We start from the raw sequence: 23688 nt of genomic DNA on the forward strand, positions 1-23688 counted from the left end.
TTCCTCAAAAATACAAAGGAAAAGCTGTTTCTGTACTAAGAACACTACCGTGTCCTCTCTCCTAGGCGTCTGTGGAGATCCCTGGGCTGCAACTCAGTAACCAAGACTACTTCCCCTACGTCTACTTCCACATTGACCTCGGCCTTCTTGACTAGGAAGGCCAGCGGGCACAGCTGGCTTCACAGGCAGGCTGTGGGTGCAGACACCGCTTTCTCTAAGGCAAAGGATGAAGTCCTACAGAACTGTGATTTTCAGAGAAAGTGCTCACAAAAGTTAGTTACAGTGTATTTATTTTTTTAAGTTACAATAAAATGCTCAGTCCTTTGAAGTCTCTTATGTTCTAACATAATTCAAAACTTGATTTTTTTTCTGAGTTATGTAAATCTGAACGACCTATAATGTGGTAACCTGCTGCTTTCATGTTTCCTGTAGCACAGGAACAAACTAAGTTCTAAGGAAGATCAGTAGGAACATAAAATACCTTGAGCTAACTGTATAACCAGGTATCCTAACAAATGGTCACTGGTGACAGCCCAAAGACAAATTTGGGAGCAGGAGAAGCAGATCTCATCTGACAAGCAAGTTCCCTTGTGCACTCTGCATTGTGGGCATCCCAAGGCAGCATTTGAGTCAAAGAGGTCTTGTTTTCCGTTTTAAAAAAGGTTCATGGGGAGGAAGAGCCAGGGTCATCAGTTCATGACATTAATTTACTGCTGAACATCAGACTCTGTATGATGTGGACACTAATTTCATACATGTATTGGCATTGTCCAAAATATCATTTTATTCTTTAATGGAAAAAGCCATTGATATTCAAATGAAGGAATCACATTTAAAAAACCTATATATAAGAAACAGCCTCCAAGAACATTCAAGCAGCCATCAGGGGGAGGGAAAATGTTTCTACAGCCCAGTTTTCTTCAAAATATTATGTGAGAATACAATCCAATTCACTGGCTACAACAATTCATAGAATTTTTCAAAGTTTTCTTGAGATGCAAAAGCTCACTGTCGCAGTGCTTTCAAATGACCAATCAAGTGTTACTTCCTGGTTAAAAAGGCCACTGGTAGATTAGTCGGATTGTAAAGAACGTTCCTTCACTGCTGAAAAATCTGTTCACTCTCAAGAAAAGAAAATGATCTGAAGCCTGGGCTGTGGCTCTCACAATTCGTCTTTCTCCAAGTCATCAAGCTCCACATCGCTGAGGTCAATGTCATCCTCCACAGGAAGCTGGGAGACAGAAAGCCATGGTCAGAGCTGCAGGTGGAGACCCCCCGACAGGTCCTCCCTCTCTTGTAACAAGGAACAAACTAAGTTCTAGAGGTCCCCAGATGGCAGGCTCATGTCCCTTTGGCCAGCTCTTCCTTTTCCTCTGTGCCCATTATCATACAGATGTAAACACTGAGAACTGGGAAGCCAGGGGAGGGTACAAGGGTCAGAATTGTATAGAAATGTGAATTTGAAGAATTGTTTTTCATTTCTCAGAGACAAAATATATGAATTCCAGGTCATGTGTTCACCTTAGGGGGAACAATAAGGAAAGCGGCCTTACCACTGGACTTTAAGTTGGACATTTGTCAAGCCTACCCAGATTTACATAGATCCAAATTGCCTACTATGTGGTAAGCTGCTGCTTGTGTCTCAATGGGAATTTAAGGTGATCAGTGAAACATAAAAAAACTTGCACTAATTGAATAAACAGCCTAATAAATGGTCACTGGTGACAGCCCAAAAGGCTGTGCAGCTCTTTCATGTGATAGGCAAGAGCATCTTTAGGAAAAGAGCCTCTGGAGAGGTGCAGGACTCAGAACACTAGGAGCTCCCAGCCCAGGGTCTGGCAGATAGACGACTTGATTTCCAGCCACAGAAACACAGAAGCCTCAGGAAAGAAAATGGGACTTTTTCAACTGTGCAGCTTGGCCTTGACCAGCACTTACCTCACCGTCCCTGCCATCCCAGGGCTCTCTTACAGTGATAGCAGGAAAGGCACCACCTCCCACTGGTGCTGTGGAGCCACGCCCAAAAGACAGCTCCCTTGGGGAAAAAGAGCAGAATACACGCATTTATGATGGACTACTGATCAATCAACTGTCAAAAGGATGAGCAGAGGAATGACATGCCCCCTGTGTGTGCGAGGCATTTCTTGCTACGGTATGTTCCTGAAAGGCAGCTGGTGAACAGTATTATTTTCTAGTCAAGGACCACAGAGCCAGAAAGGATGCTCCTGAGGCCTTTCCATCTGCTAAAGCCAGGCATCAGACAGTTCTTAAAAACCTAGAAACTGTGCAGCCTTTTTTTTTTTTTTTTTTTTTTTAAAGAGAGAGAGAGAGAGAATTTTTAATATTTATTTTTTTTTTTAGTTATTGGCAGACACAACATCTTTGTATGTGGTGCTGAGGATCGAACCCGGGCCGCACGCATGCCAGGCTAGAGCGCTACCGCTTGAGCCACATCCCCAGCCCTGTGCAGCCTTAATAAGACTGTGAACTGTACAGAGCATGTCAACTCACTAGTGAGGTGAGTGGTTTTAGCAAACCCAGGGCTAGGGCTGGCAGAGAGCTGGTGTACATATCTGTTTAGCAGTAAGGCGTGAGCATTTACACTTGAAAAATACCATAGGCTTCTTATAATCTGGCCATTGGAAAACCAGAGCTCAAAATACTGTCAGTGCAGATACATAGAGACCATCCAACAACCCACAGAAACTCAAGGCAACAGCAGTGAAATTAACTGGATGAAGTAACAGCAACAAGATTTAGCTGTATTCAAATTCTGAAAATCCCGACTTTACAACTGAATAAACAGAACTCTGACAAATCACAAACTTAAGCAGTTCCTAAACTTTGTATGAAAACACCCCATTAACTGGCAAGAATGTACAGTTTCATTTGGAAATGAAATAAACCGTAAAATTAAGATGATTGACAGTTCAAATCATTTAGTTGTTTAAGGTACAATAATAGTACTATGACTGTCTTTGAAAGCTGTCATTTAGCAGTACATGATAAAATATTTTACAGCTGACAGGAGGAGACTTGCTTTAAAATATTGTTGGTAGAAGCAGATGATAATATAAGGCTTTAGTTGCTAGCTGTTGAAGTTGAAAACAAGTAGAAAAAAAGACCTTTAGTTTAGTTTCTCTGCTTTTGCAATGATTGAATTTTCCCATAATAACTCAAAAAAAAAAAATTAAGGAAAAAAAAAAGGAAAAATCTAATACCTTGAGTTCCATTTGTTACAATGCTTAAGGCAAATGCAAAGTAAAAAGATGCCCTAAAATATCCACTTTGATGTCATGTTTATTGCTTCTCACATACACCTACCTTCCGCTTTATTTCTAATAATTTCTAAATGAGCAGATTTACAACAAACCCTCTAATGTAACTCCTTCTTCCCATTATTCAAATCATGATGGATGTAATACTCTTAAGATTTTAAAAATAACAGCTACGTGTAGATGTGTACTCTGTCCCTGGCACTTTTTCTGGTGACTATATAGTCACCAAAGTCTATATAGGAGTCCTACAAGAGGTAGTACTAGTATCCCATTAAAATAAATAAGGAGGTGGGGTATGTGCATGTGTATAAAACTAATGTCATTTTTTTCATATAGTGGCTGAGAAATGAACAAAGAAGGAAGCAAGAATTGGTAAACAAAATCTCTTTGGGCAAGGCTTCATATTTGCCTAAAGACGATCAAGGCAGTTTTAGCATAAGTTGCATAGCAGAGGAGTCAGTTCTATAAATGGCTGTGACTTGAGAATGCATGTTGTCTGCACAATGAGGGAGTGACTTAAGTAAGCACACCCATTTTCAAGTAACTCATTCCAAAACGAATGAAAACCAGAAATGGAAACCACATCACCTGAGGTCAGCAGTACAAAGCACACTAGGGTGGGAGTGGGTGAGACAGGGCTGCCTGTAGCTTTATGAGAACTGGAATGAACCCAAGGCCGGGTGCACAGAAGGGCAACAAGGAGGCCTGAGAGTGACTAGGCACACTATGTAGAGTATTTCCATGAAAAGAGAATAAAGCATAGGAAACCAATTTAAAAGCTCTACTTTAGGAACATAGAATTCTAAGTTTGAATAAAAAAAAATTCCATTTATTGCTGGTTTATACATACCTAGTTTAAAATGAAAAACCACAATAGAACCAAATAGATCAAACAATAAACAACTAAGGAAATAAGAAATTACCTGAGAAACTCATTAATGCCTTGCTCACTGAAAGACCCTTTTAGAAGTGCAAATTTCATCTTGCGTGCATTGATGGCTGCCATGGCAGGGTATCCAAACCCTCCAATACCCAGTGCGTTCTCAAGTTCACTCTGGGCTCCAGCTTCTGTCCACAGCCACCTAGAAAAGCACATGGGCTTTTAGGGCAAAGATGTCTTTTAAATCAGTTAGAAGTCTAGCTAGTAGATCTTAAGTCCCCGGAGTGGATAGCTGTATTTTAAGATTATTTTGTCCCAGTCCCCATAATGTCCACAAAACTATATGAATTTCCCATTTTTACCTGAATCCCACCAATATCATTTGTGTTATAGTGCATACTCCTGCATTTGGTGTGTATGACATATATGCTGAACAAATGGAGGAGGGGCAAAGTCATTGTCAGAGGGACAGCAGAGGGCACTAGGTACCTGGGGGAAGTATTGGATACTAAGGATGAGGAGCAAGAAGAGAAACGGGAAGACAGAGACATACTTTGTCGTAAATCTGCCTAGATCTATCCCCCCACTCAGGAGGGTAAGGAAGTTGGGCATGATGGTACATGCCTGTAATCCTAACAACTTGGGAGGCTGAAGCAGGATTGCAAGTTCAAGGCCAGCATGGACAACTTAGACCCTGTTTTATAAAATAAAAAGGCCTAGGGACGTAGCTCAGTGGTAAAGCACCTCTGGGTTCAAACCCCAGTACCAAAAACCAAACCAAAACCAAACAAACCCCACAAAAGGTGGATAAGGAAACTCCCTCCTTTTCTCATTCCTTCCCTGGCAAGGGCTCCCACTGAGTACATCCCTACTCCTGTATTCTTCTTTATTTAGTCTTTGAAGGCAGTACTACAATTCAGCTACATTGTTAATTTTTGCTTGTTAATAACCTAGAACTCCAGTCACCATTGGAGTTAAAATATGATAACTATGATAAAAATAAAATATATGCTGTGAGTCAAGAGCTCCTTGACTTCCCCCCTCCTAAATGTCAATTATTTTTCTATCTTAAATAAGGCACACAGTAGGAAAGAGAGGAGCACATCCTAGAAAACACAGAGGGCACCACTTTCAGGAAGTCCCACACTCCCTATCTACGAACACACATTGGGAAGCTGCATAACTCACCCCCACATTTTCTTCTTGTATTTGTCTGCCAACTTGAGAAGAACTTCCAAGTAAGAATTTCTCCCTGAAGCTCCTGATTTTAATGAACAAAATAATGTTAAAGATAAAAAAATAAGACTGAGCCATTTACAAAGTGTTCTCCCTGGCACAGGACAGTCAATGGGAACCAGCTTCTCTCGGCTCACCTGTGTCGAGGATGTGGGGCAGTACAGCCACAACGCAGAGCTGGTGCTCCTCACACGTACTCTTGGCAATGTCCTCGTTGATTATCTATAGGACCCAGAAGACAAGGGACAGTTGGAAGGCTGCACAACACCAGGTAAGCATGAAAACAAAGGCTTAGCATTGGCACTTCCATTAGAGACAAGGAGACTCCTCCCAAATAATGCTTCCTTGTATAGAAACACCCAATATACAAGATTTCTGGAGCACCTACTGCATACAGTCTCTGAAATCATAATGAATACTCACTCATTTAAACAGATTATAACCACATGGACTATATTTTCATAAGCTTTGTGCCTCAGTTTCCCCATATGTAAAAGAGATACAAACAGTATCTACTTCTCAGCATTCATGTGAAAGTTAAAGGAGAAAAATCTACCTAAAAGCACTATGTAGTGCCCCTTCTGTGATTAGGTACTCAATAAATGTTGGCTATTTTTTTATGCGTAAAAATAACTGAATTAACTCTATTTTTAAGAAACTAATGTATGTTTTTGCTCACAGTGCAATTATTTTAATGCTGAAAGTTATAAAAAGAAGCGAAATTTACCAGATTTTTTTTTCCATTTGGAAGTTCAAAACTACTTTAGAATATTTTTTTTTAAAGAGAGAGGGAGAGAGGGAGAGAGAGAAAGAGAGAATTTTTTAATATTTATTTTTTAGTTATTGGCAGACACAACATCTTTCTTTGTATATGGTGCTGAGAATCGAACCCGGGCCGCACACATGCCAGGCGAGCGTGCTACCGCTTGAGCCACATCCCCAGCCCCTAAAATATTTTTAAAAGGAAGTAAAAAAAAGCTTAAATTGAACAGACCTAAAACAAACAAAAAAAGCCCATGTCATTTCTGCTTTAATATTCCTTATTATCAGACTGGAAAATCTTTCCTTACTACCAATGGATCAAGTAGTTTACCTCAAGCAGCTCAGGAGGTGGGGCGTTATCAGAAAACAAATCAAGGGCCCGGGACACTATGTCAGACCTTGTCCGCCCTCCATCATAATCCACGGGAGACTCGTCTTTCTGAAATATCTTGATTGTAGGAAATCCTCTAATCTATTTTTAAAATCAAATTAAATTTAATTAAAAAACAAACAAATAAACCCAAGCAATCTTAATGGTTTCTAAGATATCATTTACCATAACAAAAATATTCCCCAGTCTGCATCAATGTCAGATGGAAGGCTCAAGAGTGCTGTCAATTATGGAGTTTTAATAATCTGACTGCAAGGTTCAGCCAAACCTTATTCAAGCCTTTGATATTTGATTAAGACAGTCTACATGCTCTAAAACAGACAGACTAACTTCCAAAAGCCAGGTACACAACTTGAAAAGGCAGGGGCAGCTGAAGCCATCCATTAGGCTTCATTCAGTTCAAGTGGTATGAAGAACCCTAACCCCGGGAGTGCCAGGCTCAAGAGTTAGGGTAATAATGGGACTTAAGTCTGTTCATTACAAAATGGTTCGACATCTCCACTCCCAGCCTGTGGGGAGGCCTGAAGTAATAAATCAACGAGCCTCATGCACTTACGCCGTATCGGCTGGCTAGCACCTGATTCACAGTGGCGTCCACAGCCGCCAGCTTCACTTTTCCTTTGGTTTGCTCCTTTACTTCTGTGGCTGCAGCAGCCCACTCAGGCTCTAAGCTGTAGAAAAATTCGCATCTTAGAAGTGCTTTTAACCCACAGCACAGGTACTTTGACTGATCAGTGCCTTTCTGCCCAATCCCTGTAACATCTTGTGGAGCTTCACAAAAGAAATGATGCTAGCCTTCACAACTGCTTCCCAGCCCTTCACTGCCCGCCCTAGACACTGATGTCAATGCTAAACACTCATCTAGAGTCCAGGTTTTCCTGGAGAGCTCAGAGATTATCTGCTCTCTAGTTCACCTCCTTCAAAGTGAGCAGGGGGAGAATGTACTGAAAGCATGGTGCCGGACAGACAGCTCCAGGGAAGTACTTACTTCTTGCAGTGTCCACACCAAGGGGCATAAAACTCAACCATCCACACATCTTCACTGTCAAGGACATTCTTATCAAAGCTGTCGTCTGTCAGCTCAATCACATCCTTCTTACTTGAACTATCACTTCTGCCCTGTAATTTATGACATTGTCTAATTATAACCTGGCCCAAAAGAACATCATTCCTATTCTAAATATATAAATATACATGGATGACAGCTTTACATTGTAACAGTTTTAGAGTTGTTATTCAAATTGGGGGTATTCCTTATTATTAGTTTTGTTTGGTAAAGTCTTCATTTTCAAATAATTATGAATACATTCAGTGTAACGTGTAATCTGTACTCAAACTCTTTCACCTGCTGTATTTTTATAAAGACAAACCTCAAGATGGTACACATAACCACAAGAATACTGTTCTTGCTCAGACTTAAGCACAGTTGCCACTTTAGCCCAGGACATTCTACATGACTAAAATTCACTACATTTCATATGTAAAGTCACTGTCATTCAAGAAAGCTAAAAAGAACATTTTCCTTTCTTTTTTCTTGGTGGTCCTAGGAAAGGAACCCATGACTTCATACAGATGAGGCAGGTACTATACTACTAAGCCACACTGCTAGACCTCCTGTTTCTTTCTTTCTTTTTTCCCTTCCAAGAATTTTTTTTGGCACTTAACTTAAGCAGCAGCCAGCAACACTGTTATTTTCTGTTGCCAGGCTACTGTGCTCCTTAAATGTCTAAGTCTGAAATAAAAGGCAAGATCTTAGAATCTTTGAGTAGTTCTCAATCTGTATAAAGAAGCTAGTTTTACTGGTCTTCTAAATGGAAAGTTTCATATTTCATACAAGGGCATCTAAAACAATAATCTCTAAAACAAGAATGTCTTAGTTCTTCCTCTTCTTTCCAATTCTTTCATGTAGACTTTTCCATGGATTTCAGGTGGAATGCCACAGATACTGGCCAAGAACTCACACAGATTTCATTGTGTTTGCCCACAGGCAATCTGGAGAGGAGCTGGTATCCCTTTCCCCTCTGAATGGTGACAGCCAAGAGATCCCAGAGTCAGCTCCCTTGGCTTGGAGCTTATTCTTCCTCTGCAGTCCAAATTCTCCCATTTCATCCCCAGGCCTATGATACCATCATGGGACCTCATTCTTAGTGACTGGATTTATGGCAAGACTAGTGATTTTAAGGAGTCCAAATGAGCAGTCTGGGGGATGGCTCCCTCCAAGATCAGCTGACCCAATCCACTATTATATATTTTTTTGGGAATACCAGAGATTGAACTCAAGGGCACTCCACCACTGAGCTAGACCCCTAGCCCTATTTTGTATTTTATTTAGAGACAGAGTCTCACTGAATTGCTTAGTTTTACTGAGGCTGGCTTTCAATTCACCTGCCTAAGCACAGCCTTCCGAACCACTGGGATTACAGGAGATTGCCACTGTGCTTAGCTCCCTATTATTTTTAATGGACAGTTCACTGATTTTAAAATATTAGGGGAAAAAAATCTACCTTCTACAAGAAGTCCACACTGAATCATGACATATATTAAAAACTGACATTATGCAGTCTTACTTGTTTTCCAGAACTATATCCACCACTCTTTCCCCCGAGGCGATCCTTCACAAGCTGGCGCAGAGCACTGAGGGCAGCATCCACAATGGCTTCACCAGTTCTGCCACCTGCAGGACAGCAAAGGAGAGTCAGGCAATCCTCAGCCCAGCCTCCTGGAAGTGTCTCTCAATCACTGTCTCAAGACCTCCACCTGACGGCAAAAGGCTCAAACTACACAAGTATTCATGCTAAACCTTTCTCCCAGAACACTCTCAGCACAGACTACACTTCAGACCTGGAAAGCCAATTTTTCATCCTTCACTTTAGGCTATTAATGTATACAAGAAGTCCGTTTGATCACTTGTAACTGCCATCAACAAATGTCTACTGAACAACTAATGTGTATACAGATAAATAAGAAATGTAATCTAGTTAGGAAAGCAGGAAAATTGCCAAATAGAGAAAAAACTATTCTAGAAAAGTGTGGAAAAGATAAGACATAAGGTGTCTTTGAAACCAAGTAACTAGAGTCCTCTTTTTTCCCCATCTGCTTAAAAGCCAGCTGTTGTGTTGCACTTACTATAAGAACCAAAGACCACTGTTAAAACTCAATGAGACAAAATAACAATAGCTCTTAGAAGTTTGCCCAGAACTATGTGCTCAGGAGTGAAGGGCTATTAACTGGCCCAGAAGGGTAGAGATTACAAACCCCTTGAGACCATCTTCAGAGCTCAAAGGCCTGAAGCTCTAATATAATCTCTTCATAAAGTTTCTTTTTTTCCTTTTCTTTAGCATTCTAATCAAACTGCCCAGGAAGAGATAAAAACATGTGAGAACACCTCAGAACTCACAACAGAAAGAAAATAAAGTACAGTAGCCCCTTATCCACATCTTTACTTTCAATGGCTTCAGTTATTTGTGGTCAAATAGTAGGAAAATATTTGTCTTTCATCTTTCAAGTGGGGAGACCTCATTTACATAAGTTTTACTACTGTTTATTGTAACTGCTTTATTCTGTTACTGGTGATTATTGTTAAATGCTCGCTGTGCCTAATTTATAAATCAAGGCACGAATGTGTAGGAAAATCCAGTATGCTCTATGGTTGCAGGCATTCACTGGGTGTCTTGGAATGTACCCCTTGCAAATAGAGGGAGGAAAAGGGACGACTGACAGTGACACTCCAGAGGCTTAAGTAGTGTAGTGCTCGCTGGGTTGCAGCTACCTAGTCGGTCCCTTTATACCTTCATAAAGAAGGGCTAGACTCACCACAACCACAGCCTTCCACCCCTCACCTACTTCAGACAGCTCCACCACCTGAACCAGGGCCCCTTCCCCAATCCTTCATCTGGAATATGCCAAATCCCAGAACTGGACTAAGGAAAGGGAGGTGTTCTCCATAATAGGTGAGCAGCTGCAGATTCTCTAAGGGGCCAGACATAAGTATCTTTACTGCAACCCCTCGGTCCTGCTGTAAAAGCATTCACTGGGTGTCTTGGAATGTACCCCTTAAATAATATATAAAGAACAGTAGTGTGTTATGAAAAATCTTATTTACAAAAATAGCAGCAAGTAGAACGCTCTAAACATTTTATTTTATTCAAAATAGCCAAACTTAACAAATTATTATTCCAAAACATATGCTTACTCAGAAATATGAAACTGATCGTTTTATTGAGATTTGGAGCTGAAGAGTCTAGAAGAAATCCTTTGTCTAAGACCTTATCTCCAAGGATTCTAACCTTCAGATTGGAGATGTACCAACTACACTGATATCCACCAACTATTGGTCTCCTATGCTTTGTATGTACTACTTCAATCAAACTTCTCACAGCTTAAAATAGGGTTTTCATTTTACAGATAAGGAGCAAGCTCAAAGGGAGTAAGTCCTATTTAGCTTCAGGCCCAAGTGTGGCAAGGCCAGCAGTCATGCAAGGCAGGGCTAAGCCTTCTGAGCTAGTACTCTCCGATTCTGCATGCCTGGCCTCCCTGTTCTGCTAGGTGGACAGCAGGGATCACAATGACTCTGTGTTTTACTGTGATGCTGGCTCTCCTACTCAGCTCCACAGGCACATTTTGCTCACACAAAGCTATGGTGGCAGACAAGCTTAGCCACTTTATGTCCCATGTGAGCAAATCTTTGAAAAGATTTTTAAATCAAATCAGCCACAATTTAAGCTTTAAATACATTATGTCCAATACTTTCATTAAAACCACGAACCTGGGCCCAACCTAATAATTCTGATGATCTTAAATATAATAATCTGTGATCTTCTTTCTTTCTTTCAATGGTGCTGGAGATGTATCACAGGGCCATGTACATGCTGTGACCACTCTACCACATCAGGTGTTCTCCAAAGCTCATGTGTGAGACAATGCAAGGAGGTTTAGGGAGAAATGATTGGGTTATGAGAACCTTAACCCAATTTTGGTGAATTAATCTCCTGGTGGGATTAACTGAGTGGTGGCTGAAAGCAGATAGGGTGTGGCTGGAGCCAGTATGTCACTGGGGAGGTGCCTTTAGGGTATATACTTTGTATCAGATGAGTGGCTTCTCTGCTTCTTGATATCATGTAAGCAGCTTCCCTCCACCACCCTCTTCCCCCATAATGTTCTGCCTCATCTCGAGCCCTGAGGAATGGAGCCTACCATCTATGGGTTGAGATCTCTGAAACCATGAGCCCCTAAATAAACTCCTCCTCCTCTAAAATTTGTTCTTTTTAGATCTTTTTGTAACAATAGAAACAAACAAACAAAAACAACCAACTGAATAGAACACATAATTTAAAAACTTACCTGCATGCACTTTAAATGTTCAGAACCCCCTCAGAGGGGGTAGGAATCTCTCTACACCATTTATAGATAAGAAAACTTGGGAACAAAGAGGTTGAGAAACTTGTGGTAGCAGGGCTGACAAGTTATAGAACCCCAGGTTCTCACTTACAGGGGAATGGAGTAGTGAGAAAAGGTATTTACCCTGATAATCTTCTGGTCTGTTTTTGTTGGATCCAAAAATCTTGATGGTAGGAAATCCTTGAACGCCATACTGTCCTCCTAGGGACTGATGTTTATCTGCATCAACTGCACCAACTTTTACAACATCCTGTGGAAATAGAAAAGAACTAATCTGTTTTTCTTTCAACTAGAACATCATCTGATACACACACACAGGTAAAGGGCTGGGTGAGGCTGACAAATAAGGTCACTGAGTGTTGTAGCACTGAACACCAGAAGAGAGTCCTAAATGGCAGGAAGGGTGAATCCAAGCCCAGCTTAGGGAGGTAACTCTGCCGCCCCCAGGATTAGTCTGGCCAGCATTAATGATATACATTACCTGGGAAGCAGAATGAACAGACATAAAAACTAAAATGTGTATTTCTACATCCCCCACACGTGATTCTGGCAGCAGAAGCAGTGTTTTAAACTCTGATGTGAAAATCAGCTTCCTATTGTGCATTAAACTTATCTGTTCACCTAGACACACACAGGTGAGCGTGGGCATCTCCGAAATTAATTTATTTATTTTTTTGGTACTAGCAATTGAACCCAGGGGTTCCTAACCACTGAGCTACATCCCAAGTCCTTTTTTATTTTAAGACAGGGTCTTGCTAAGTTGCTTAGGTCCTTGCTAAGTTAGTGAGATGGGCTTTGAACTTGTGATCCTCCTCTCAGCCTTCTGAGTTGCTGGGATTACAGACATATGCCACCGCCTGGCTTGAAACTTACTTTTAATGCAGTTGCTGCTTTCTTCCATTCTGGTGTCAATCTTTGGCAATGACCACACCTTTAGGGTGAAAACACAAATAGGGTGACAGTTAAAGTCTTTGATTTATAATTCATAAAACATCCATCAATGGTCTTATTGAGTAAGATGCACTCAGGGTGGGAGCTTGAGAGGAGGACTAGCACTAATAAAACAGAATCAGTGATGGTCACAAGTAATGAAATGTCTTGTAATTCACTAAAGAAAAAATCATTTTTCATATCATCCTAGTAAAAGAGATAGAATAAATCAGGAATTTAAATAAAGCCACTCCTCTTACACCTCTTAAAGCTTGACACTCCCTGATCCAATCCTCCTCATTTATTTATTTTTGTGGTACTCAGGGTTGAGCCCAGAGGCACAATCTATCACTGAGCAGCATTCCCAGTCTTTTTTACTTTTCATTTTGCAACAAGACCTCACTAAGTTGCTGAGGCTGGCCTTGAACTTGTGATCATTCTGTCTCAGGTCCCAAATAGTTGGAATTATAGGCAGATATCATTATATCCAGTTAGATATCACATTCTTAATCACTACACAGTATCACTTTACAGGGGCCTAATCTCAGCCCTAATATTTGAAATATATTTGAAATGCTGCTTTTACATATTTATACATGGTATGTTTTATTGCTCAGATGAGATATTCAGAACATAGAAGTCAAATTTTCACAGGGCTTAGACTTCAGATTATATAAGAAAAGAGGACTCAAACCAGAGACTATCAGAGCACATACCTCTTCAATTTAAATGTTAGGCAATATGCAGACAAATCAATGCACTCTATAAATAAATAAATATTTTTTACTAACCTGTAAGTGAAACTGAGTATTTGTCTTCAATTGTGAATGTAAATATCATTCCAAAGCCAATGAGTACTATGACTCTGTCACTAATAAAAACCACAGCTCAGATTTACTGTCCTAGTAAAGAAGTACAGGTTGAGCATCTCTAATCCCCAATTTCAAAATCCCCAAACTAAAACTTTTGAGCACTGACACAAACTCCAAAATTTTGGATTTATGGATTAAGGAAGCTCAACTAGTAAAATCTAAACAAATATTCTAAAATCTGAAAAACTCCAAGATTTCAAATACTTCTGGTTTCAAGCATTTTGGATAAGGGATTCTCTATCTGTACTACATTACCATGTCAAGATTTATTTCAATATTCTGAGAACCATGTTTCAACATTTTAGTTTTCCTTTGCAATCCCACAGGATACACATGTAAAGCCTTTATTTTATGAAGGAATCCTTTGGAATCCTTCACCAGTCTGCCAAAGAAGTCCAAGCACCAAACTGCTCTAATTAGACATTTTTCGTATTTAGAATAGTACGCAGTAAAACTTCATCAGTGTAATATCAATAATAATCCACCAGATCCAGATCCTGCCTTCTCAAGTGCAACTTTATTATTTTTTGTGGTGCTAGGCAAGCACTCTACCAATGGGCTACACCTGCAACCCCAAATCCTGCCTTCTCAATTAGGCTGTCTGGTATAGTTTTATAATAATGTTCTCTTGTATTGCAGTTATCAAAAACAAACTACCCATGACACAAATGATTAAAAAAGTTGAACTTGCAAAAATTACATAGAAGTTTTAAACAACATAGCAGTTAATACAATTACTATTTATACAAGATAACCATATTGAAATTAGCATTTAAATTTAACAAAGAAAAAACAAAGAAGCCTTTAAAATATAGCAAAGGCAGGCCAGACATCATGGCACAAGCCTGTAATCCCAGCAGCTTGGAGGCTAAGGCAGGAGGACTGTGAGTTCAAAGCCAGCTTCAACAATTTAGCAAGGCGCTAAGCAACTCAGTGAGACCCTGTCTCTAAATAAAATACAAAAAAAAAAAAAAAAAAAAAGAGCTGGGGATATAGCTCAGTGGTTAAGTGCTCCTGAGTTTAATCCCTGATACCTAAATAAATAAAATAAGGCATTAAGACAAATATAATTCACAATATGGCAGCAAAATTTTATCTCAATTTGCTACACTGAACCATCAGTAAAGCACTTCATGAGAATCAGTGTTGAGCTTCCCAAACTCAGTTTCATGGTCTACCAAAAGAAAAAATTAAAGTAATGCAGAAAAAAACTTTTCATCAAGTTATGAGAACTTGATAGTAATAATTTCCTTTGCTATGCCTTCCTCAAGCTTCAAGGTACTGTTCACATTTGTGAAGGTCCCTCTGGACGTCAGCTCACTGTACAGTTCATCTTCACAGACATGCAGTGGCAGGGCTTGCGTCTCCCCCTCGTGTGGCCTGCTGCTTTACAGCATCGATTGTCTCATGCACATTTTGCAGTTTTCATTGATCTGCCTCTACTTTTTTTTTTTTTTTGGCATTAAACACATAAACAATACCATTGGTGCAATATTGTATTCTGACCACATACAATTATGTACTATTTGTTCAACAATAATTATATCATCACAGGGCTTTCCCAGTAATGAATATAAGGCAAGAAAGAATTTTTTTTTAAAAAGAGAGAGTGAGAGAGAGAGAGAGAGAGAATTTTAATATTTATTTTTTAGTTTTTGGCGGACACAACATCTTTGTTTGTACGTGGTGCTGAGGATCGAAGCCGGGCCACACGCATGCCAGATAAGCGCGCTACCGCTTGAGCCACATCCCCAGCCCAAGAAAGAATTTTTAAATTAAACCAGATTTTCTAATTATATATTCAGAAAACAATCTTCTTCAAGAGACAAAAAGGAATCCATCATTTATTTTTCCCTTTGCTCAAGATTCTTTCTTCATAAAATTAGTTTCCTTTCCACCTTTATCTTGCTAGCTTCCTTATAAGGACAGATTTTCTTTAAATTAAGAATTTTTCCTTTCTTATTTTTTATAATGATTATCTACTCAACCTCCCCACCCATTTTTTTTTTAACTGACTCACTCTCTAGGGCCTTTAACAGACTCAACATTGCAGTCTCCTTTTCCCTCTCTTCTTCTTTTAAGCAAGCAATAATTTATATAAACTAGACGTCAGAATAAAACCAGGCACTTATACAGAATTTTTCCCAATGTGTAAAGCACCATAAATAACACCATTCTGTTGCACTTACCATGGAGCATAGAATTCTACAAGCCACAAACTGTTACTCTGAATAACTTCTCTGTTGAAATTAGATGGAGTTAATTCAATGACATCGTCGCTGGAGGAATACAGACCATTCACTGCTAGAAAGAAGGTACAGCTCACCAGACCTAGAATAAAGACAAAAGCACACCAATGAGGCACAGTTCATAGCCACCAGAGACCTCTCCAACCTACCCAGGCCCTTCTCACAGAATATGGCCTAGGCTCAACACTGCCCTCTGCCCTCCCTGCTGTCACTGGAGTCTCTGGACTTCACTCCCATGGGTTGCGCTGAGAAACAAGTGAAAGGAGAGTCTCCATTCACATTTCTTGAACTTCAGTGGAAAAAACTTTAAGCACCATTTTTAGTGCACTCCACAAATTAACTTTCATTCCTTTACAACCATCCTATGACTATTGTTACCACTCTATGGGCATGGACCTACATTAGGAAATCACCTCTAGCTGCATGACCTTGCATAATCCACACAACATTTATCCCTCATGTTATTCACCTGCAGTATTAGCACCCTACTTTTTAAATTTTTTGAAGTGAAAAAGAATCATCTCTCCCACTGATGACTGTAAAGTGCTTAGCCAGTGAGCCACATCTCTGGTCCTTTTTATTTTTTGAGACAAGGGCTCACTAAGTTGCTAAGGCTGGCTTTGAACTTGTGACCTCTTGCCTTAGCCTCCCAAGCCAGTGGGGTTATACCCATGCATCACTGCACCTACTGCAAATATTTTTGTCTCTACTTTTTCAGAAAAATGTTTAGCACATTTTTAGGCACTCTTGAAAGAGCTTAGCATTTTCATGTGAAAGATGTAAAAGGGAGAATATTGGTTTCCTATTATTAATAGCATAGTTTAGCAACAGTGTGGATCAAGTATATTTTTGTTGGCTACTCTGGGAGCTGAAATGCAATTTTTAACAATTATACAGGAAAACATTCTGAACTGATTTACTAATATATTAAGAACTTTAGTTTTTTGAACCGGCAATACTAAAGTTTCACCACCATTTAAGTTTATATATATATATATATATATATATATATATATATATATTTTTTTAAAATTTCCTAATTATCTCCAGGACAATTTTAAATACAGAATATCCTTGGCTTGTTCTTGATCATAACAGAAATGTTTCACATTTATATGATGCTGACTTTGGGGTGAAATAGATACACTTGTGAGGTTAAAAAATGTTTATTCCATTCTGACAGGAGTAAGATGAAATCTTAGTTTTGATTTGGATTTCTCTAATTGCTAGAGATGTTGAACACTTTTTCATATATTTGTTGATTGTTCTTCTTCTTCTGTGAAGTGTCTGTTCAGTTCCTTAGCCCATTTATTGATTTTTTTTTTTTGGTGTTAAGTTCTTTATATAATATCCTAGAGATTAATGCTTTATCAGAGGTGAAAGTGGTGAAAATTTTTCCCAATCTGTAGGATCTCTCCTCACTTTATTGTTTCGTTTGCTGAGAAAAAGCTTTTTAATTTGAATCTGTCCCATTTATTAACTCTTGATTTTACTTCTTGCATTTAGGAGTCTTGTTAGGCTGATGTGGTGCAGATTTGGGCCTATTTTTTCTTTTTTTAGGTGCAGGGTCTCTGTTCTAGTGCCTGAATCTTTGATCCACTTTGAGTTGATTTTTGTGCAGGGTGAGAGATAGAGGATTAATTTCATTTTGCTACATATGGTTTTCCAGATTGGCCACCACCATTTGTTGAAGATGCTATCTTTTCCCCAGTGAATGTTTTTGGCACCTTTGTCTAGTATGATAACCATATTGTGGGTTTGTCTCTGTATCCTCTATTCTGTACCAATACAGGCAACAATAAATGTTGGCGAGGATATGGTGAAAAAAGCACACTCATACATTGCTGGTAGGACTGCAAATTGGTGCAATCACTATGAAAAGCAGTATGGAGATTCCTCAGAAATTGGGAATAGAATCACCATTAGACTATCCCACTTCTTGACTTATACCCATAGGACTTAAAATCAGCATACTATAGTGACACAGCCATATCAATGTTTATAGCAGCTCAATTCACAACAGCTAGACTATGAAACCAACCTAGGTGTCCCTCAATATGAATGGATAAAGAAATACTCAATGGAATATTACTAGGCTTTAAAGAAGAGTAAAATTATGGCATTTGCCAGTAAATGGTTGGAGTTAGAGAATATCATGCTAACCAAAATAGGCCAATTCCACAAAACCAAAGGCCAAATGTTTTCTCTAATATGTGGATGCTAATTCACAATAAAGCATGGGGGGGTGGGGGACAGGACTACAGAAGAGTAGCGTTACCTTAAATTAGGTAGAGGGAAGTGATGGAAGGGAAGGGAAGGGGATGTGGGGAAGGAAAGACAGTAGAATGAAACAGACATTATTACTATATGTCTATATGTGACTGCATGACCAATATGAATCTGCAACATGTGCACTCAGAAAAATGAGAAATTATATCCTATCTATGTATGATATATCAAAGTGCATAAGTGCATTCTACTGTCATGTATAACTAATTAAAACAAATAGAAAAATTTAACAAAAAGTATATTCCCATCTTTTCAGCATGTGTGAAGAGCATCATTTCTTTCTTTCTTTTATTCTGTTGACTCAGCATATTAAGTGATCATGGCCTATAGTTTGAAGTAGTGTGGTTATGGCATCTCAGTCATGTTTTCATATGCTAGAAATTGGAAGATTTCAAATAGAACTTTTTAGAATCCCAATGGTTAATGTCTTCTGGAAGGAGTATATACTAGTGTTGATTTTCATGTGGCTAAATCCTCCATACAGTACTTTCAACTTCCACATCACTTCACATATATTAAAACACTTGATTTTTTCTCAGCATTACTACTAGAAAGCAGGAATTATGCTCATTTTGCAAATAAACAGAGAGGGAAGAGGAGAATGCCCACCTGGGGTCATGCAACATAGTAAGTGGCAAAACAGCTCTCGGACTCCAATTTCCAAGTTTTCCCATTAAACCATGCTGTCTTTTTGTGCTCAAGATAAAATAGTTTAGTAGGCCTGGGCATGAATAACAATTATATTATTCAAGAATATTGTATTTGAATGATACAGTTAATGCTGTAAGAACTTATGAAATAAAACTGCAGACTTTACTCATCAAAAGCCATAGCCCCTAAACCAAGAGAAATACAGAGTGGGCAACAGTAATGAATGCTACCGGGAGATAACACAGGAAGACAGAAAGGGCCAACTGGATTTAATGACAACCAAGTCAGGGGCACCTGCAGGTGTGAGGGAGTAGTGAAAATCAGCAGCCAGTCTGCAGAGGACTGGAGAGAGTAGGAGGGAATGAGATGGAAAGAAAAATATAGAAGATCTTGAAACATTTCATTACAATGAGCAGGGGAGAGCAAGCAAGTGTGGGGTAAAAGGAGGGTTTCTTTTTAAAGATGGAAGTGATTTGAGCATGAAAGGAAAAAAATGTGAAGTGGGGAGGCTTAAGAGGGAACACTTGAACGTCCAGGGGGAGACAGGGAACCCCGTCAGTGATGGAGGAGACTTTCACAGGATGGCCTTCTCACCTATTTTAAGAGGTGGGCAAGGTTGAGGGTGTTTGGAGATCAAATCAACCAGTGAGATTCCCTCAAAGACTGTGCTATCCAAAATGGTACCATTAGCCACACATGGCTACCCCACACAGAGATGTGTTCTAAGCGTAAAATCAGCACACTACATTTCAAAGACTTGGCGGGGGAAAAATACTGGGTAAATAAAAGTATGTGTTGCTTAATGACTGGATGCTTTCTGAGAAACACATCATTTATCTATTTATTTTTCTGGTGCTGGGGACTGAACCCAGGGACTTGTACATCCTAGGCAAGTGCTCTACTACTGAGCTACATCCCTAGCCCTTTTCTAAATTTTATTTTGAAACAATTACATAGGAAATAAGTTGCTATATTGCCCAGACTGGCCTCAAACTTATGACCCCCCTGCCTGGGTCTCCAGAGTAGCTGGAATGTGCCATCATTGTGCAAATATCACAGATCAAATTTATACAAGCTACAATAGCTAGGACTTCATTAGGTGGTGTAATCCCAAGGGACAACCACCCTTGATGTGCTCCACCACTAACTGAAGCATCTTTATGTGGCACATGCCTGCATGAAAACTAACTTACCTGTTTCATTTTCTCTTTCAAAAAAAAAAAAAAAGTGGCTACAAGAAAACTTAAAATTGGATTACATACAAAGTTTACCTTATATTTCTATGACAGTGCTACTTAGCAATCTTTGTGCCAGATACAGTGGTGAACACCTGTAATCCCACTGATTGGAGGCTGAGGCAGGAGAATCCCAAGTTCCAGAACAGCCTGAGTAACTAGGGAGATCCTGTCTCAAAATAAAAAATAAAAAGGGGTGGAATGTAGCTCAGTGATGAAGCACCACTGAGTTCAATACCTAGTTCCAAATAATCTCCTTTGTTTACAAAAAAGTTTTAGTAGAATTTGATGTATTTACAAAGCAAGTAAATCAAGCAGAGAGAGTTCTAACTCTAAATAAGGGTAAAATGAAGACTGGCCCTGGCTAATTCCCCATGGAATTCTACTCCATAATTATGGACTACACATGCAACTACAGTAGTATAACCATGCTGCCTATCTACTACTGTAAGTTTTCACTATTAGTAGCTCAACGCTGAAAACTGTTAAACTCCCCACCCCCCAAAATATTACTGTTTCCTTAAGAGGAATTTTTGCAATGGAGATCAGTAAGTATGGCTAACATTTTGAGAGCTGACCAACTACCATCCAGAAACTAGGTTCTTTACTTTTTTTATGAGACAAAAATAGAAATAACATTTATATTGCTGTATACCAGCAATGCTGTCAACATTCTACCTATATTAATTCAGTGAAGAACTCTAGGTGGTATGTACCATACTGTCCATTTTGTAGATTGGTAAATGGACACACAGAAAGTATAACTTGCTGAAGTCACATAATTAGAATGAGATAGAACAGGGGTAAGCAACCCAGATTTCTCTGGACCAAAGGACCTGAGAATGTAGTGTTTTCCCCTGGAGCATCACTAGGTAGACCCCAGCAGGAGAATTACCTTCTTCCACTTCTCATGGCAATCAGGGACAGCCATAAACCTACTCTCCTCTGCAGGCTGGAGTCACTAAAGGCATGTGGGATTTTTTTCAACACAAAGACAAACTACTGACACTCAGCATAATATGGTCTTGGATTATTTTTTTCCTTGGTAATGGTGATGGAGTTTTGTTTGCCTTTAAATTTTAAGAGTTTCCCCTCTATACATGGCTATCCAATGGTAAAAGGTCGAGGCCTAAGCTACTTAAAAGGACACGTCCTACTTAACCTGATGGGGTTACAAAGAAGTCAAACATATTACGGTGAACATGTAAAAACTCACAGCATAAAAGTAGCCAATAACTGCTCCCCTCCAGTCCTCCCTCAAAACAAAAATACTGAGCTCATTTAAGATGACAAAGTAGTTCGGTGATGCTGTTTCTAAAATTCACATGGCCAATCAACTCAGTGATAATGAATAGCGCCGAAACGTGTGAGTGTGGAGAATCTGAGCGGATGGCTCTGCAGCCCGAGGCCCCCCACTCCTCCCCAGGACTCAGGGCGGTACAAATTCACACCAGGACCAGCTTTGCCCCCCGTCTGCGGGCAAGAGTACACGGTCCCAAAGCAGCCCACTATCAGAAACCAAAGGGCCCCCCAAAGGCTGACTGAATTAACTAACAGAAACAGAATTTCTCGTCTGAATTCGCTCGTGGGAACCCCAAATCTCTTCCCTCATCTCCTCTCTCCACAGTTAATACGGCAAGTTGTTAAAATCTTACTCTTTAGATTCTTCTAACTCATTAACACCCGTGGGGTACTACTGCCAACCCTAAAAGGTGGACACGGTGGGAAAAGCCCGGCACAGAGCAGTCCAGTGACTCGCTGCGGTCACCTGGGGGGGCTGGATCCCGAGCTGGGCAGGCACCGTCAGGGCGCCTGGGCGGCGCCCGGGACCCTCGACTTCGCGCCCGGTCGACGCTAAAACGGACCTTTACATAATTCCGGAGCCCGGGCTCCGCCGCGCGGCTCAGAGGTCCAACCCCTGAAAGCGCTCCTGCGTCGTCAGCTCCGCTCCCCGCGCACGGCAGCCGCGCGGACCTCGGCTTCAGAACCGGGAGCCGCGCGGAAGGTGGCACGACCGCACACACGGGGCTCCGCACGCGCGGGCCGGAGCGGAGGCCGCAGCGGGACCCGGCCTCGCCGCGAGGCCCCGGCCCCGACGCCCCGGCGCTGCTCCGCGGCCCTCTCCCGGCCCCCAGGCCCCGCGCCCGCCCTCCCGGCCCGGAGCCCGCCACCCCGGAGCCAGGCCGCGTGCGCGAGGCGGGGCGGGTCTCCGCACGCTAGGCGCGCTCCCGGCCGCAGCCCGCCGAGGGGGCGCACGGCCCTGCAGGTCGAGTCCCCGGCCCGCGCCTACCGAGCCCCAGGCGAGCCATGCCGAGCACCGGTCAGTCCGTCCGCGCCGTCACCGCCTCAGCTCTGCCGCCGCGCCCCCGCGATCACGTCCCGCCCTCGGCCGCTCTGGCTGCGGCGGGCCGGCCGGCGGGGGCGGGCCGGAAGGGCTCGCCGCGCGTGGCCGCGGCTCATTGGCCCCGGCGGGCTTCGCTCACTCTCTTGACCAATGGGGAACGGCCGGGTAGAGGGCACCGGTTCGGTTTTTTTTCAAGGGGGCGGTGACGGACGACAGGGGGCGGGGCCGACGGGGCGGTGAAGAACGGCGGGGGCGGGGCGGGGCCTCGGAGGGCGGGGCGGGGCGGGGCGGGGCGGGGCCAGCCGGACTCTGAGGCCGCCTCAGTCCTGCCTCAGCTGTGGGTGCCTTTCCCGGAGAGTCCGGCCCTGGGGGTTTCTTCTCTCAGTTCTTCGTTCCTTTCTCCCTTTCCTCTCACGTGACCCTCCCGGTCCTCACGCCTCCTGGTCCTCATCCCGTTTATCACGGGAGAGGGCCTTCGGTGTGTCCCCACCCTTATTAAATAAAGGACAGTAATTCCTCTTGTGGCCACGTATATCAATTAAAGCCACTTGCCACGCACGTCCGTGCGCCAGGTGATTCAACACGTCTTGATTTTGTTGAATTACTTTGAGTTCCGATGTCCTCTGCCCACGACTACAAAGCCTTTCCCAGGCAGGACCCCAGTCACCCTGGAACCTGGAACCTGCGCTGGAACCGCAGGATTCTTCCCGCGCAGGCTCCCTTCGTGGTCCTGGGGGGGGGGGGGGTCGGGACCAGCGTTGCGCTCACGTGGACAGATGTTTTGTGAAGTGTGCAAAAGTAAAGTATTCTAGACCTAGACAGTAAAGCGAGACCCCTGGGTCTTTGCCTTCTGATCCCTCCCCTGTGTTTGAAGTGGACATGGTCAATTTATTTTTGTATCCGTAGTTTCTCTGCAGTAATTTCTGCATAAGAAGGGCGCTAACTTTGGCCACAGCTTTCGTTGGCAAGGGCGTCCGGGAGTGGTGATGGCTGGCTGGTGGTCTTCCTGGAGGAAGTGGCCCTACAGTTGCCCCTGGAGTTCTGTCAGGCACACCAGACTCAGCCACACTCGGCCCACTGGAGTCATAGGGAAGCCCAAGCAGTCATCCCAGGGCTCTGTGGAGCCAGAGCACAGGCTGTGGTCTGTGACGACACAGCCAGGCTTCTCTTCTCC

General features: G+C 41.7%; 2 protein-coding genes across 3 annotated transcripts in view; one reads left to right on the forward strand and one right to left on the reverse strand.

Annotated features, from left to right (window-relative positions):
• Atp6v1c2 (ATPase H+ transporting V1 subunit C2) overlaps positions 1 to 1098 on the forward strand; it is a 48770-nt gene extending 47672 nt beyond the window's left edge. For both annotated transcript variants that reach the window (XM_026393075.2, XM_026393152.2), the window contains one exon: positions 66 to 1098. In XM_026393075.2, coding sequence (XP_026248860.1) covers positions 66 to 155 — 90 coding nt within the window. In that variant the 3' untranslated portion in view covers positions 156 to 1098. The remainder of the gene's footprint in view (positions 1 to 65) is intronic.
• Positions 383 to 22576, reverse strand: Pdia6 (protein disulfide isomerase family A member 6). The gene is made up of 13 exons (XM_026393262.2): positions 22461 to 22576; positions 15936 to 16077; positions 12818 to 12875; positions 12068 to 12194; positions 9115 to 9221; positions 7536 to 7666; positions 7104 to 7218; positions 6488 to 6628; positions 5532 to 5616; positions 5347 to 5419; positions 4202 to 4360; positions 1939 to 2035; positions 383 to 1231 (listed from the first exon to the last, which is right to left on the reverse strand). The coding sequence occupies exons 1-13, from the start codon at positions 22477 to 22479 to the stop codon at positions 1163 to 1165; spliced, it is 1323 nt and encodes a 440-aa protein (XP_026249047.1). The 5' UTR covers positions 22480 to 22576; the 3' UTR covers positions 383 to 1162.
• Positions 22577 to 23688: the final 1112 nt, after the last annotated feature.

The sequence above is a fragment of the Urocitellus parryii genome, chromosome 12 (assembly GCF_045843805.1).
Source record: "Urocitellus parryii isolate mUroPar1 chromosome 12, mUroPar1.hap1, whole genome shotgun sequence".
In the NCBI taxonomy this organism is placed as follows: Eukaryota; Metazoa; Chordata; class Mammalia; order Rodentia; family Sciuridae; genus Urocitellus; species Urocitellus parryii.

Bases quoted from the DNA above. Each gene is read 5' to 3' on its own strand.
- Pdia6 (XM_026393262.2), bottom strand. The intron at 12,876-15,935 runs GTAAGTGCAACA...TTCACCCTAAAG, and splicing joins GTAGAATTCTATGCTCCATG to GTGTGGTCATTGCCAAAGAT. The intron at 2,036-4,201 runs GTAATTTCTTAT...TTTTTCCCCAAG, and splicing joins GGCATTAATGAGTTTCTCAG to GGAGCTGTCTTTTGGGCGTG.